This window comes from Chelonoidis abingdonii, chromosome 4 (assembly GCF_003597395.2).
Source record: "Chelonoidis abingdonii isolate Lonesome George chromosome 4, CheloAbing_2.0, whole genome shotgun sequence".
In the NCBI taxonomy this organism is placed as follows: Eukaryota; Metazoa; Chordata; order Testudines; family Testudinidae; genus Chelonoidis; species Chelonoidis abingdonii.
The window spans coordinates 27,303,293-27,317,501 of NC_133772.1; the positions used below are offsets into that span (position 1 = coordinate 27,303,293).

The window sequence follows — 14,209 nt, forward strand, 5'->3', positions numbered from 1 at the left end:
CCCAACTGCCGTGCTGCTTCTGCCCTGCCCTCGAGCTGCTTCCGGGAGCTTCCTTCTTGTTGGGGGAAAGGGGTACTGATATCAGGATGTCCCTCTCCCCCCCCCTGCCATTCCTTACTCTCTCTCTCCAAAGTGGAGGCGCGGGGGACAGGGCTCAGGGACAGAAAGGAGGGAGCTTGCTGGAAGCTGTTGCTTCCTGTCTGAACTGGCTGATCTGCTTAAAAGGGCAACGTACTTGAAGTGGGGTCTATGTACTTAAAGGGGCAGCGCATTTCTCTCTCTCTCTCACTCATGCACGCATCCCCCAACAGTTTGGAAAGTCAGCACCTGTGCAGCCGTGCATGTGTTGTCAGGAGGAGGGAGTGGTGTGCTCCAGCTGGATAGCATGGGCTCATCATGTTCAGTTTTTGCAGGGAAGTGTTTGCAGCCACTGCCCTGCATCTGTTGTGTTTCCTCCCTCCTGCCTCTGTCCATGCTGCGTTGTAGAGTGTGAGACTACATTAACAACAGCGTATTAACCCTTGAGGGCTCAGCCGAGTGCTAGTTCATCATTTAGCAGCAAGGCATTTCCTGGGAAATATCCCACCTTCTTACTCCACCAACTCAACCAAGCGTCACAATCATTCATTGCTGTGTACAAAATTAAACTCTTTGTTTAAAATTGTTTAAAACATATACTGTATGTGTATATAATGTCTTTTGTCTGGCAAAAAAAATTTCCTTGGAACCTAATCCCCCCTATTTACACTAATTCTTATGGGGAAATTGGATTCCCTTAACATCATTTCACATAAAGTCACATTTTTCAGGAACATAACTACACCATTAAATGAGGAGTTACTGTAAAAGGTTGGACCTACTTGGTCGAAAAGTTTGTGTCATCCACACTACAATTCAGGGTGGCTAATTATGTGGCCCTATTGGCCAAATGTGACCACAGAAATTACAGGAAACTCATGGACTTTATTACCGATATTCCTGAGGACAAGAGCCAGCAATCAAAGCCGTAGTCTCTGAGGGGCACTGCAACAGTAGTCGTGATGTGTTGGGCCTCATGGGTTACATCTTATAGATTCATAGACTCTAGGACTGGAAGGGACCTCGAGAGGTCATCAAGTCCAGTCCCCTGCCCTCATGGCAGGACCAAATACTGTCTAGACCATCCCTGATAGACATTTATCTAACCTACTCTTAAATATCTCCAGAGATGGAGATTCCACAACCTCCCTAGGCAATTTATTCCAGTGTTTAACTACCCTGACAGTTAGGAACTTTTTCCTAATGTCCAACCTAAATCTCCCTTGCTGCAGTTTAAGCCCATTGCTTCTTGTTCTATCATTAGAGGCTAAGGTGAACAAGTTTTCTCCCTCCTCCTGATGACACCCTTTTAGATACCTGAAAACTGCTATCATGTCCCCTCTCAGTCTTCTCTTTTCCAAACTAAACAAACCCAATTCTTTCAGCCTTCCTTCATAGGTCATGTTCTCAAGACCTTTAATCATTCTTGTTGCTCTTCTCTGGACCCTCTCCAATTTCTCCACATCTTTCTTGAAATGCGGTGCCCAGAACTGGACACAATACTCCAGTTGAGGCCTAACCAGGGCAGAGTAGAGCGGAAGAATGACTTCTCGTGTCTTGCTCACAACACACCTGTTAATGCATCCCAGAATCACATTCGCTTTTTTTGCAACAGCATCACATCTTCTTCTTTCCCACACAAGATTCAGCATACTGTGGAAGATCTCCCCTTTGCTGGAGACAAATTATTCGCCACAAAGACCAACAAAGTGTTGCATACCATGAAGGATTCCAGAGCAATGCTCAGGTCCCTAGGCATCCACACACCGTTGACTAGAAGGAGACAGTATAGGTATCAGCGATATCAATGTCCACGATATCCAACCTACACTCAACACCAGAGGTCATATGATCACCAACAGCAACAATGTCAGAGACCTAGGTACCAATGTCGCTGCTCCACTCTGTCAACTTCCAACCCCCTCTACCTAACAAGCAGATTTGAAGCCTTGCTCAAGGGTATAGAAGACTTCCCACCCACTCCAGTGCTCATATTACCTACCCATATTTTTGGGCACTGCTTGCTACTTCTTTTACCACAAATGGCAGAACATTACTACTGACAAATGGGCCTTAGAGGTCATCAGAACAGATTACTCCATTCCCTTCCTGTCCATACCTCCCACCTACCTCATCCCTCTTCAGGAACCCCTCTCATGACCACTTGCTCCACCAAGAGGTACAACATCTCCTGCAAATAGGAGCCCAACCAGCACGAAGAAAAGGGGTTTTACTCTTGTTATTTTTTAACAGAAAAGAAAAATAGAGGATGACAGCCCATACTCGACCTCAGGTGACTCAACAAGTTCATCAAAAAGCAAAAATTCAAAATGGTTACTCTCTCAACCATAATTCCAGCGCTGGAGCAGGGAGATCGGTTTTCAGCCCTTAACCTGCAGGATGCCTATTTTCATGTAACTGTACATCCTGCCCACAGGCATTTTTTCCGCTTTGTTCTGGGCTCACAGCACAAAGTTTTGCCATTGGGGCTCTCAATAGCTCCCCACATCTTTTCCAAAATTCTCACAGGGGTAACGGCTCACCTAAGGAAAAAAGGAGTCATAATTTTACCATACCTGGATGATTGCCTCCTCAAAGTGCAGCATCTTAAGGAGGCCGTTTGATCCACCCAGATGACTGTCAACTGTTTCCAGGGTCTTGGCCTACGTATAAATGAACAAATCCACATTGATTCCTAGCCAACAACTGGAGTTCATAGGTGCACACCTCGATTTGTTAACAGGACTCGCATCTCTCCCATTCGACAGATTCAACATCATAAGAAATCTGATCGCCAAGTTGTGGAACAACCCTCAGGTCACTTTCTGAGACTCCCTACAACTTCTGGGCCATATGGCCTCTTGTACTTTTGTGGTAAAAAATGCACGCCTCTATATGTGGTGCTTCCAAGGCTGGATGACCAGTGTCTACAGACCTAATGTACATGGTTTAAACAGACTTCTATCCATCCCTACCAAAGTCAAGGACTCACTCATATGGTGGATTCTTCCACACAATCTCTCCTCTGGAGTCTCATTCCCACAGAACTCCCCCTCCATTATAATTACTACAGATACCCCCCCAACCTAAACTTCTTTACACATAAACCTAGAACTACGAGCAGTCTGCAATGCTTGCCTCCAATTGCTCCCCTTCATCAAAAACCAAAACAGAATCAAGACTGAAAACATCGCCTGCATGTTTTATCTAAACAGAAAAGGAGAAGCTCAATCTCATCTCTTTGCACCAAAGCTATGAAGCTTTGGAATTGGTGTCTGCAACACAATATCCAGTTTTCAGCTTCTTACCTACTCGGTTCTTTAAACACTGCCGCGGACGAGCTCAGCAGACCATTTTCCTAGATCACGAATGGGAGATAAACAAGACCATCCTACACAACGTATTTAAAATATGAGATTACCCAAAACTGGAGCTTTTTGCAACCGCAAAACCAAGTCTCCGGAATCCTGCTCCAGAGCTTGCCTAGGGAAACACTCCTTGGGGGACACGTTCATGATCCAATGGAGCGACAAATCACTGTACGCATTCCCCCCCACCCCATGCAACTTCTACACAGAGTGTTGCTCAAAATACGGACCGACTGTGCCAGGGTCATACCAATAGCCCCTGCTTGGCCCAGGCAGGCCTGGTGTGCTTTTCTTACCAGGATATCAATTGGCCCGCCGATTCCGCTGCCTTCTTCTGAACGTGTTATCAAAGCAGTTGACTACACCACCCCAGCCTCTTTATCATGAAAGTGTAACTTAAAAATGTAGATTTTTTTTTAACATAACTGCACTCAAAAATAAAACAGTATAAAACTTTAGAGACTATAAGTCCACTTGGCCCTACTTCTTTTTCAGCCAGTCGCTAAGGTAAACAAGTTTGTTTACATTTACGGGAGATACTGCTACCTACTTCTTATTTATGATATCACCAGAAAGTGAGAGCAGGCATTTGTATGGCACTTTTGTAGCTGGTGTTGCAAGGTATTTACGTGCCAGATATTCTAAACATTCGTATGTCCCTTCGTGTTTTGGTCACCATTCCAGAGGACATGCTTCCATGCAGATAATGCTCATTTTAAAAAATGATGATTAATTAAATTTGTGACTGAACTTCTTTGGGGAGAATTGTATGTCCCATGCTCTGTTTTACCCACATTCTGCCATATATTTCATATTATAGCAGGCTCAGATGATGACCCAGCACATGTTCGTTTTAAGAACATTTTCACAGGAGATAGGACAAAGCGCAAAGAAGGTACCAATTTGAGATTTCTAAAAATAGCTACATCACTCCACCCAAGGTTTAAGAATCTGAAGTGACTTCCAAAATCTGAGAGGAATGAGGTGTGGCGCATGCTTTCAGAAGTTTTAAAAGAGCAACAGTCCGATGAGAAAACTACAGAACCCAAACCACCAAAAAAGAAAATCAGCCTGCTAATGGCATCTGATTCAGATGATGAAAATGAACATGCATCGGTCTGTTCTGCTTTGGATCATTATCGAGCAGAACCCATCTTCGGCATGGACGCATGTCCTCTGGAATGGTGATTGAAGCACGAAGGGACATAGAAATCTTTAGCACACCTGGCACGTAAATATCTTGTGACGCCAGCTACAACAGTGCCATGAGAACTCCTGTTCTCACTTTCAGGTGGCATTGTAAACAAGAAGTAGGCAGCATTATCTCTTGCAAATTGTAACCAAACTTGTTTTGTCTGAGCAATTGGCTGAAGTAGGACTGAGTGGACTTGTAGACTCTAAAGTTTTACATTTGTTTTATTTTTGAATGCAGTTATTTTTTGTACATTACATAATTGAACTTTCACGATAAAGAGATTGCTCTACAGTCCTGAATTGAGAAATACTATTTCTTTGTTTTTTTTACAGTGCAAATATTTGAAATAAAAATAATAATGTAAAGTAAGCACTGAACACTTTGTATTCTGTGTTGTAATTGAAATCAATATATTTGAATGTAGAAAATATCAAAAATAGTTTAAATAAATGGTATTCTATCACTGTTTAACAGCATGATTGATTGCACGATTATTTTTTTTTAATCATGTGACAACCCTACTTTTTTTTCCTTTCATTTTTTTTTTTTTAAATAATATGACATTTTTCCTTGGTTGAGGGATTGTGGTTTTTGGGGCATCTAGTAAAGTGTTCTTTAGTTGTTTCCAGCTGTACCCTAGAGCAAGAAAGATATGGAAACATGGTTTAGCTAGTATGTGATGCACCACTTCTGAAACTTCCTTATGAGTTGACTAGCTAAAGAAAGCTGTGAGAGAATTAGAATGTAAATATAATTTAATTTATTGAAGTACACTAAGAACTCATAATATAAATACTGTAGAGCAGTGGTTCTCAAAGCTGGTCCGCTGCTTGTTCAGGGGAAGCCCTGGCAGGTCGGGCCAGTTTGTTTACCTGCCGTGTCTGCAGGTTTGGCTGATTGCGGCTCCCACTGGCTGTGGTTTGTGCTCTAGGCTAATGGGGGCTGCGGGAAGCGGCGGCAAGCGCATCCCTTGGCCTGTGCTGCTTCCTGCAACCCCCCATTGGCCATGAGCAATGAACCGCGGCCAGTGGGAGCCGTGATCAGCCAAACCTGTGGACGCGGCAGGTAAACAAACTGGCCTGGCCCACCAGGGGCTTTCCCTGAACAAGTGACGGACCAGCTTTGAGAACCACTGCTGTAGAGCACTCTTCCTTTTGTTGAAAACCCGTGTGTTTTGCCTCTGCAGAGCTAAAGTTGAGTCTAGATTTCCATTTTAAGCCTCTCTCTAACTACTGATTGGAGCAACTGATTTGTTTGTAAATGTCAATGTTTACTATAGGGCAGGCAGAGTTGTTGTCTTTTTGTTGTTTTTTTAAGATCTGGGGAAAGTGTTGGATTCCAGATGTTTGTGTGCTGCTTAATTAAAATGGGCTGTGTTCTAATGTGTTGTCCCGCTTCTTCTCTCCTCCCATCCCCCGCCCCGTGCCCCAACAAGTAAATCTTAACTTATTTTTGGCTTCCTTGGTCTCAGTTGTGGAAAAGGTGAAGAACTCCCAATTTTATGCACAGCTGCAACGCCTTATGTACTTGAGAGTAAGGCTTTTTTTAAATCACAGGAAAGGATTATATAGGAATCTTAATATTTTAGCTATAGAGATTAGTAAAGGATTAGGGTAGAGAAGCCAGTTTCATTATCCAGGAAAATGCCATTCCTGCTTGCTACTATTTTCTGTGAGCTAGAGTACTACAGATGTTCTCCAAGATCAGAAAAGGAGAAAGGAGTGGGGGAGAGGGAGGAAGAGAAAAGGTAAGGGGGAGAAATTAGGGACTGAACAGGGAAATTTCAGGGCAAGAGAGAAGTGGTGGAAGTATGCTGTCTCTCTTGCAACACTAAATCAAAACCCTCTGTGAGATGTGATTACAGGGCTGTATAAATGGCTGCATTATTGCTGATTTGTTTTAAATTGCTACATAAGCTCTGCATCCAAAAATATATATATATATATATATATATATATATATATTTAAACCTGCAAAGGACTTTATCAGATTGGGCTTCTGACCTTTTCGCTCCTTTTAAGATGGATAAAAAATAGGAATGGAAGGGTTTTTGTTTGTTTCTGGCTTTAAAAAAAATTATTTTTATTTTTTTTTACCTCAGAAGTATCTATCAGGAGTGTCAACTCTGATCTGCCCTGGTTTTGCTGAGTGTCTCAGAGCATGTGCACTATCTGCTTTCCCACCTTAATTGCAGGTATGAGGTTGGGGAATTGTAAACAAATACATCCTTTCTCCAAAATATTAATATGTTGTTGAAGTTAAATAGCTGTTTGTTTTTTTATTTTTTTTTAAAGTTTTTAACGGATTAAAAATCCCTTCTCTCAATTACTATAACTTTTGGTTTCTTATGACGTCGCCTCATCACTAAGTCTACAGTCACCATAGAGTGTGTCTACACAGCAACTAGACATGCATGGCTCGGGTGTCTGGGCTCAGGACCCTGTGGGGCTGAAGGGTCCCAGACCTAGGGCCCAAGCCTGGACATCTACACAGCAATGAAACAGCCCGATCCCTGGGAGTCCGAGTGAGCTGGCGCGGGCCAACCACAAGTTTTTCTTTGGTGTGTAGACATACCCTCAGAGCCTAGACAGAATCTGAATTTTTATTATAGGAAAAGAAATAAGGGAAAAAACTTACAAAAAACCATTCACATTCTTCTTTTATCCATTGTAAAGAATTTTTTTTAGAAAAGGCTCTAGCCCTATTCTTTCCTTTGCAGGTCACCATTAAGTCTCATATGCCCCAGGAAAAAAAATCAAACTATGAATGGAAATTGAGCCATGAAGTGATGTTTTGGAGATGCCAGGACTCAGGAGACCTGAGTTCTGTCCCCAGCCCTGCTACTATGATACACTGGATTTTGGTCACCTCTCTGTGCCTCAGTTTGATTATCTGAAATGGGGATAGTGATACCTTCTTTTTAATCACTTTTTGATCTGCTGATAACAAGCACTGTATGAAGGCTAATTATTACTATTATTTCATTAACTGAGTGTGCAGAGACACTCTCATGGAGCTGTAGTTTCAGTGTCGCCTTAAAACTGTGAAGTGTATTGATGATCATTTAAATGTCAACAGTAACTATTTCACCACTGATATTTTAACAGAGACTCCTTGCTAACATGCATGTTTGTTGCTGAATGTAATGGGAGATAGTGGAGAGAGGACACTGGAGGAGCTAGTGGCTCCTGGGATGGAGAATGAGGAACACTACTCCCCAAATGTAAAGCCATGCCCACCCCTACCAAGTCAGGGGAGGTGGGAGAAGGGAGGGAGGAGCTGCATTTCCTACCTAGAAGAGCCTGGATGCCATGAATTCCCAAATCCCATTCTGTTCTGGGGGTGAAACCCCCAAGATGTTCCCTACACATCTGTCAAACTTTCCAGCTTTTCCTCTTGACAATTACTACAGTGCTGACAAGTGGTGGGAATGCAAACGTCTCCGGAATGTTGAAATTTTGGAGGCAACAGAAAGTAAACTGAATTTAATTGCAAAATAAATAGTGCAAAGGATATTGGACTGGGAGGTGGGAGCGCTGATGGGGAGACATAGGGAAGGGGATCCATAAACACAGACCCAGGATTCCTACATATAATTTTCACCCAGTATGCCACATAGAATTGAGGGCTTTGGCTATATAAACAGGTCCCTATCAGTGTAAGAGCAAAAAGAGATGGAATAATCTAGAGAGACTCTGATAGTTTTGAATGTATTGGTGTCATTTTCTGTCTTTGACACTTCTTCAAATGTGTTAGAGCATCACCCGTAAGAGGCGCTATGTTGCCACGGTGTCCCTGCATGATCGGATTTACGTGATTGGGGGGTACGACGGCCGTTCCCGTCTCAGCTCTGTGGAGTGCTTGGATTATACGTCGGATGAGGATGGCATCTGGTACTCAGTGGCTCCAATGAATGTTCGTCGAGGCCTGGCAGGGGCCACTACCCTAGGAGGTACACTTTGATCAGCACTTGTCACAGAGGCCAGACAGGTCCATTGCCAGCATGAAATACAGTGTGTCAGCACCTTCTGAGGGTAGGTAGCCGATAAAGGAAGAGGAGTAACTGTTTGGAGATTGTATCTCTCAGCATTTGGAGTTTGAGAAAGAAAATCACTTGCCCATTAACCGTAAGAGCAGCTCTTCCTCTTCTTCATCCTAAGAGTATGTGTTTCTAGCTTCAGGGAGTGGGAATCTTCCATTCTATACCCTGAAGTTTAGAATTCATCTCCCAGGCAGTTGTTAGAAACATGCTGCTCCCAGAGACCAACTTCTGTGTGTCCCAGCTGGAAGTCACTACTGGGACTTGGTGCTAACTAGGGTGACCAGACAGCAAGTGTGAAAAACCAGGACAGAGGGTGGGGGGTAATAGGAGCCTACATAAGAAAAAGACCCCAAAATTGGGACTGTCCCTATAAAATCGGGACATCTGGTCAGCCTAGTGCTAACAGATTGGCCCCGTTCCCCCTCTCTCGGCTGGGAGCACGTTCAGGGGCCTGTATTGATTCATTTGCTGCAGTTTAACATGTTTTTAAACATTCGATGAAATGTCATTTGCAGTGAACAATTTGAATATAACCAATACGTGTAGATATTTTTCAGTAAAACTGTATGAGGGAATATAGCTAAGGAAGGCCTTTGGGCTGGTATTTATGCAGCAGGTTTCAAGCATAGTGTGTTGCATCTTTTAAGGAAGTGCTGATGTAACATCAATGAATGGCAGTGTCCAAGTGACCCTAAGCCTCTTCTCTGCACTGGGACACACATACATGGTGTGCGTGAAATAGTACAAAGGGTGGGAAGTGTTGGAGAGGGAAGGGCATGTGTGTGTATTCATGTCTCTCTGAATCTGCTCCCTGTATTATGTTGCAGATATGATCTACGTTTCTGGTGGTTTTGATGGAAGCCGGCGTCACACCAGTATGGAAAGATATGACCCAAATATTGATCAGTGGAGTATGCTGGGAGACATGCAAACAGCTCGGGAAGGAGCAGGACTGGTTGTAGCTAATGGTGTTATCTACTGCCTTGGTAGGTGACCTTAGGATCCATCAGCATTCTGCAAGTATTAGTGTTCTACCCAGAATTCAGGGCAAATACCATCTATAATGGGCTCCTGGGATGTGCAGAATACAGCCTAAAAGAGAATCCCAGTTGTTGTATACTTCGCTCTCCTGAGATATTGGGTAGCTCAGTCAGCAGACAGATTTCTCACATAGTCACTGCTGAGGAGACATTTTGATGGCTTGTACTGAAGCCATGGGAGGTGTGCTGGGCCATGTGTCAGCTGAGAGATGAGGAAGTTGGGGGATGTGTGCTTGCTGGAATGTGCAGGCTATGGGATAACTAGTTCCTGGGAGTAGCTTTGGCTATGGTGCCATTGGAACATGGAAAGACTGAAGTGGCCTGTCCTGAGCTCCTTGTGTTCCAGCTCCTCTCTCTGGAGGCCAGAAGGCCCCAGCTGTCCATACTGAATGTTGTGAGTCCCAGATGGAGAATGGTCTTAAACTCTTAAATGAGCTCATTCTTTGGATGCTTCTCCATGGCCCTTGGTCAAGGAAGCGCCATGGTTTTGTTTTCTGATCACCCTTCTCATGGTCCTATTCTAGGGGAATGTCGTGTCTCACGCTGTCTGCTACATTTTCACTTACTGCTCCATCCTAGGTTTCCCAACCTTCCCTTGTTCCCTTCTTCTTGCCATATGGGCTGGTAGCACAGTGTTCTTCCTCTGCTGAGGCAGTGTGACATGGCCACTCTGTGTACAATTTCCTGAAAAAGTTGCAATGGCTGCCTGTGCCTTCCACTCAGGTCATCCCCAGCCCCTGCTGTCTGTGGCCTCCAGAACTTCGATCCCTGCCTGGTGCAGGCTAGATTCTGTGTTTCCTTTTGTTCAGCCTTGCGAGATGCTGTGACTAGTGTTGCTCACACTGCCAAGGAGTCACTAAGCCAGAGCCATCGGGGATGGAGCAGACACAGGCATTGCAATGTTCTCTTTGCAGAAACAGTGATCGGGGTTGAACCCACTGTTTGTTCCCATGTTGTTTCAGGTGGCTATGATGGGCTGAACATCCTGAACTCTGTAGAGAGGTATGACCCTCACACTGGACACTGGACAAATGTCACCCCAATGGCCACCAAGCGCTCAGGTGAGAACTCCGATATGCAGGGTGCACTGCTGGATTGACTAGAGCAATGATTTCTGGCCTGCTTTCATATCCTGGAGGCCATCGTATATCTGCTGGCCTGTGGTGCTTAGCACTGTTATAGATGCACAGCGATCCTAGCAGCAGTCCTTACGCAGCGCTGGGTGACCATTGACTTAGCTCCACAATGAGGCTTTTCTTGCTTTCTCCATTATAGCCCTGATGCCAATGGGACAGTGTTGTTCCCAAACGACAGGTCAGGATATGCCCTGGCCAGCAGTGCTCCTCTGTCTCTGTCAGGCACTCAGTACCCTAACTTCAGAATGCCTCCCACAAATGAAAAAGATCAGCAGTGCACTTTCTTCCTTTCTGGTCACCAAAAGGCAACCTTAGGGGTCTGATGGGTTTTATATTTGGTTTGCTTTTTAGTTTTTTTAAAGTGACCACAAAGGTGCTAGTGTGGGCGGACCTGAGTGAAAAGAGGGTGTTCACATTCAGCTTTGAACGTTATGAGGTTAGCTGTCATTCTGATTTCATCTTGCAGTAAGTTTCCATGGTTTTTCTCCATCTGCTATGAAGGTTCTGTCTTCCATAGTCACTAAACCTCCTTAGTAGCTGACAATTTCATTGTCCAATTCAGTGTAGCCATTGGAGGGTGTCATGGTCACAGACACACAGATATTTGGGCCAGTTCCATGCAGAGAATCAGGACAGTGACCTTGCAGTCTGTATTCAATGAAGAGCCAGTGCAGAAAGCAGTGTATCACAGAGATGTGTTCCTAGTGGCCTGTGTTGTTGAGCAGCTGGGCTGCTGAGTTTATTGTGGGCACTAACTACAGTAGTTGTATGGTAGTGCACACTAGAGTTCAGGATGTATTCCTGCGTCCATTCAACTTCCCTTCTCATTTTTTGAAAACAATTCATTTGGGGCTGAAATCATTCATCTTCTTGGTACTTACACTCTATGAATATGTGTAGATTATTACCATGTGATTTTGTTCTCCCTACTTAGTCAGATTAGACAGTTCTAGCTCTTCTAATCATTCCTAGTACATTGATCCCTCCAGCCCCCAATCATATTGCTGATTTTCTTTGAACTCCCTCCAGTTTGTCTTCATGCCCAAAAGGAGCATTATAAAATATTTTCTATAAAGTCTAGGAAACGAAATGGCCAAAACCTTTGGTCAAGTGACACATAAGCTTGTGAAGTGAAAAATTAAGAACTGATGTACCAGTAGGTACTACTTTAACAAAATAACCCTTACAAAGCAAGAAGTTCTCAAACTAATGTTCCATAAACAGTCCAGCTGCCAGCTTTACTGCCCAGTTCATGCATACAAACCATTAAACAGAAACCTCCGTGAGGAGCTTCAAAACAACCAGAACTCTGCCTTAATAAAAACAAACAAACATTATCTATTCAGTGCATAGATTCTCTCAAAATTATACCTAAACATTTAAACACATTACTTTTATTCATGCAAAGTTTATAAAAAGCCTGTCTTTTCATTCAGCCATATACAGTGTACAAAATCAAACTAGATATTCAAGACCATTTGCATGTCTTAGGTTTTTTAATAGCACCCTTCATAGTAGAAATCTTTCCCTACTGAGGGAAATAATTCTGTGTTCCCATATTTAGAAAATAATCATTAGAGACAAAGCTACTGGATGAACATACATTAAAATTAATTCTTACACCAAATCCTAAAATGTGTCCATTAAGCAGGAGCTATTCATGTCTCAGTGAATGAGCCAAATTGCTCAGACAGAACAAACAGCATACACATATTATCAGTTATCTGAACAGATTGTGTTAAAGGGGCATGTGATGTCCATGTTCAGCTGTCATTAAAGTGAAAGGAAGAACAATCATTGATTTCAGTGGAATTTAGATCTGACTGTAAAATGTTAGGGAACACAAAGGTTGGGTCAGAGTAAAGGTTTGGGTGCTGGTCACATTTTTGTTTCCAGACTGGGTGTTACGGTTGGTATCCGAATTGTTTATGTAACTTTTAACTTACAATTTCCACATGTTTTAACATGTTAACGTATTTACAGATGTGCTTGTTGATATGGCTTCCCTTGAACTGCTCTTAGCAACATTAAATGTAATTTACTGGAGTCTATTGTTAATTATTGTATTATTCGGTAGCTAATATATAAAGTGAAATCTTGCACAAGAGATCACTATTTATTAGGCAGCTTTCTGCCGAGACCACCCCAAAAACACCCTTAAACATATCAAGTACGGCTGTCAATTAACTGCAGTTAACTCATGCAATTAACTCAAAAAAACTAATCGTGATTAAAAAAATTAATCACAATCACAGGTTTAATCGCACTGTTAAACACTAGAATACCAATTGAAATGTATGAAATATTGTGGATGTTTTTTCTACATTTTCATAGATATTGTATTCTGTGTTGTAATTGAAATCAAAGTATATATTATTATTGATTACAAATATTTGCACTGTAAAAGATAAACAAAAGAAATAGTATTTTTCAGTTCACTTCATACAAGTACTGTAGTGCAATCTCTGTGTGGTGAAAGTGCAACTTACAAATGTAGATTTTGTTGTTGTTGTTACATAACTGCAGTCAAAAACAAAACAGTGTAAAACTTCAGCGCCTATAAGTCCAGTCAGTTCTACTTCTTGTTCACCCAATCGCTAAGACAAACAAATTTGTTTACATTTACAGGAGATAATGCTGCCCTCGTCTTATTTACAATGTCAACAGAAAATGAGAACAGGCATTTCCATGGCACTTTTGTAGCTGGCATTGCAAGGTATTTACATGCCAGATATTCTAAACATTCGTATGTCCCTTCATGCTTTGGCCACCATTCCAGAGGACATGCTTCCATGCTGATGACTCTCATTAAAAAAAATAATGCGTTCATTAAATTTGTGACTCAGCTCCTTGGGGGAGAATGGTATGTCTCCTGCTCTGTTTTACGTGCATTCTGCCATATATTTCATGTTATAGCAGGCTCAGATGATGACCCAGCACATGTTCGTTTTAAGAACATTTTCACAGGAGATAGGACAAAGCGCAAAGAAGGTACCAATGTGAGATTTCTAAAAATAGCTACATCACTCCACCCAAGGTTTAAGAATCTAAAGTGCCTTCCAAAATCTGAGAGGGATGAGGTGTGGCACATGCTTTCAGAAGTTTTAAAAGAGCAACAGTCCGATGAGGCAACTGCAGAACCCAAACCACCAAAAAAGAAAATCAACTTTCTGCTATTGGTATCTGACTCAGATAATGAAAATGAACATGCATCGGTCCACACTGCTTTGGATTGTTATCAAGCAGAACCCATCTTCAGCATGGACTCATGTCCTCTGGAATGGTGATTGAAGCATGAAGGGACATATAAATCGTTAGCACACCTGGCATGTAAATATCTTGCGATGCTG

At 42.7% G+C, this 14,209-nt stretch overlaps 1 protein-coding gene across 3 annotated transcripts in view; it reads left to right on the forward strand.

Moving 5' to 3' along the window:
* The window catches only part of KLHL12 (kelch like family member 12), a 78,302-nt gene that overhangs the window by 43,087 nt on the left and 21,006 nt on the right, over positions 1-14,209 (forward strand). For all 3 annotated transcript variants that reach the window (XM_032764974.2, XM_032764975.2, XM_032764976.2), the window contains 3 exons: positions 8,398-8,593; positions 9,511-9,669; positions 10,686-10,784. In XM_032764974.2, coding sequence (XP_032620865.1) covers positions 8,398-8,593; positions 9,511-9,669; positions 10,686-10,784 — 454 coding nt within the window. The remainder of the gene's footprint in view (positions 1-8,397; positions 8,594-9,510; positions 9,670-10,685; positions 10,785-14,209) is intronic.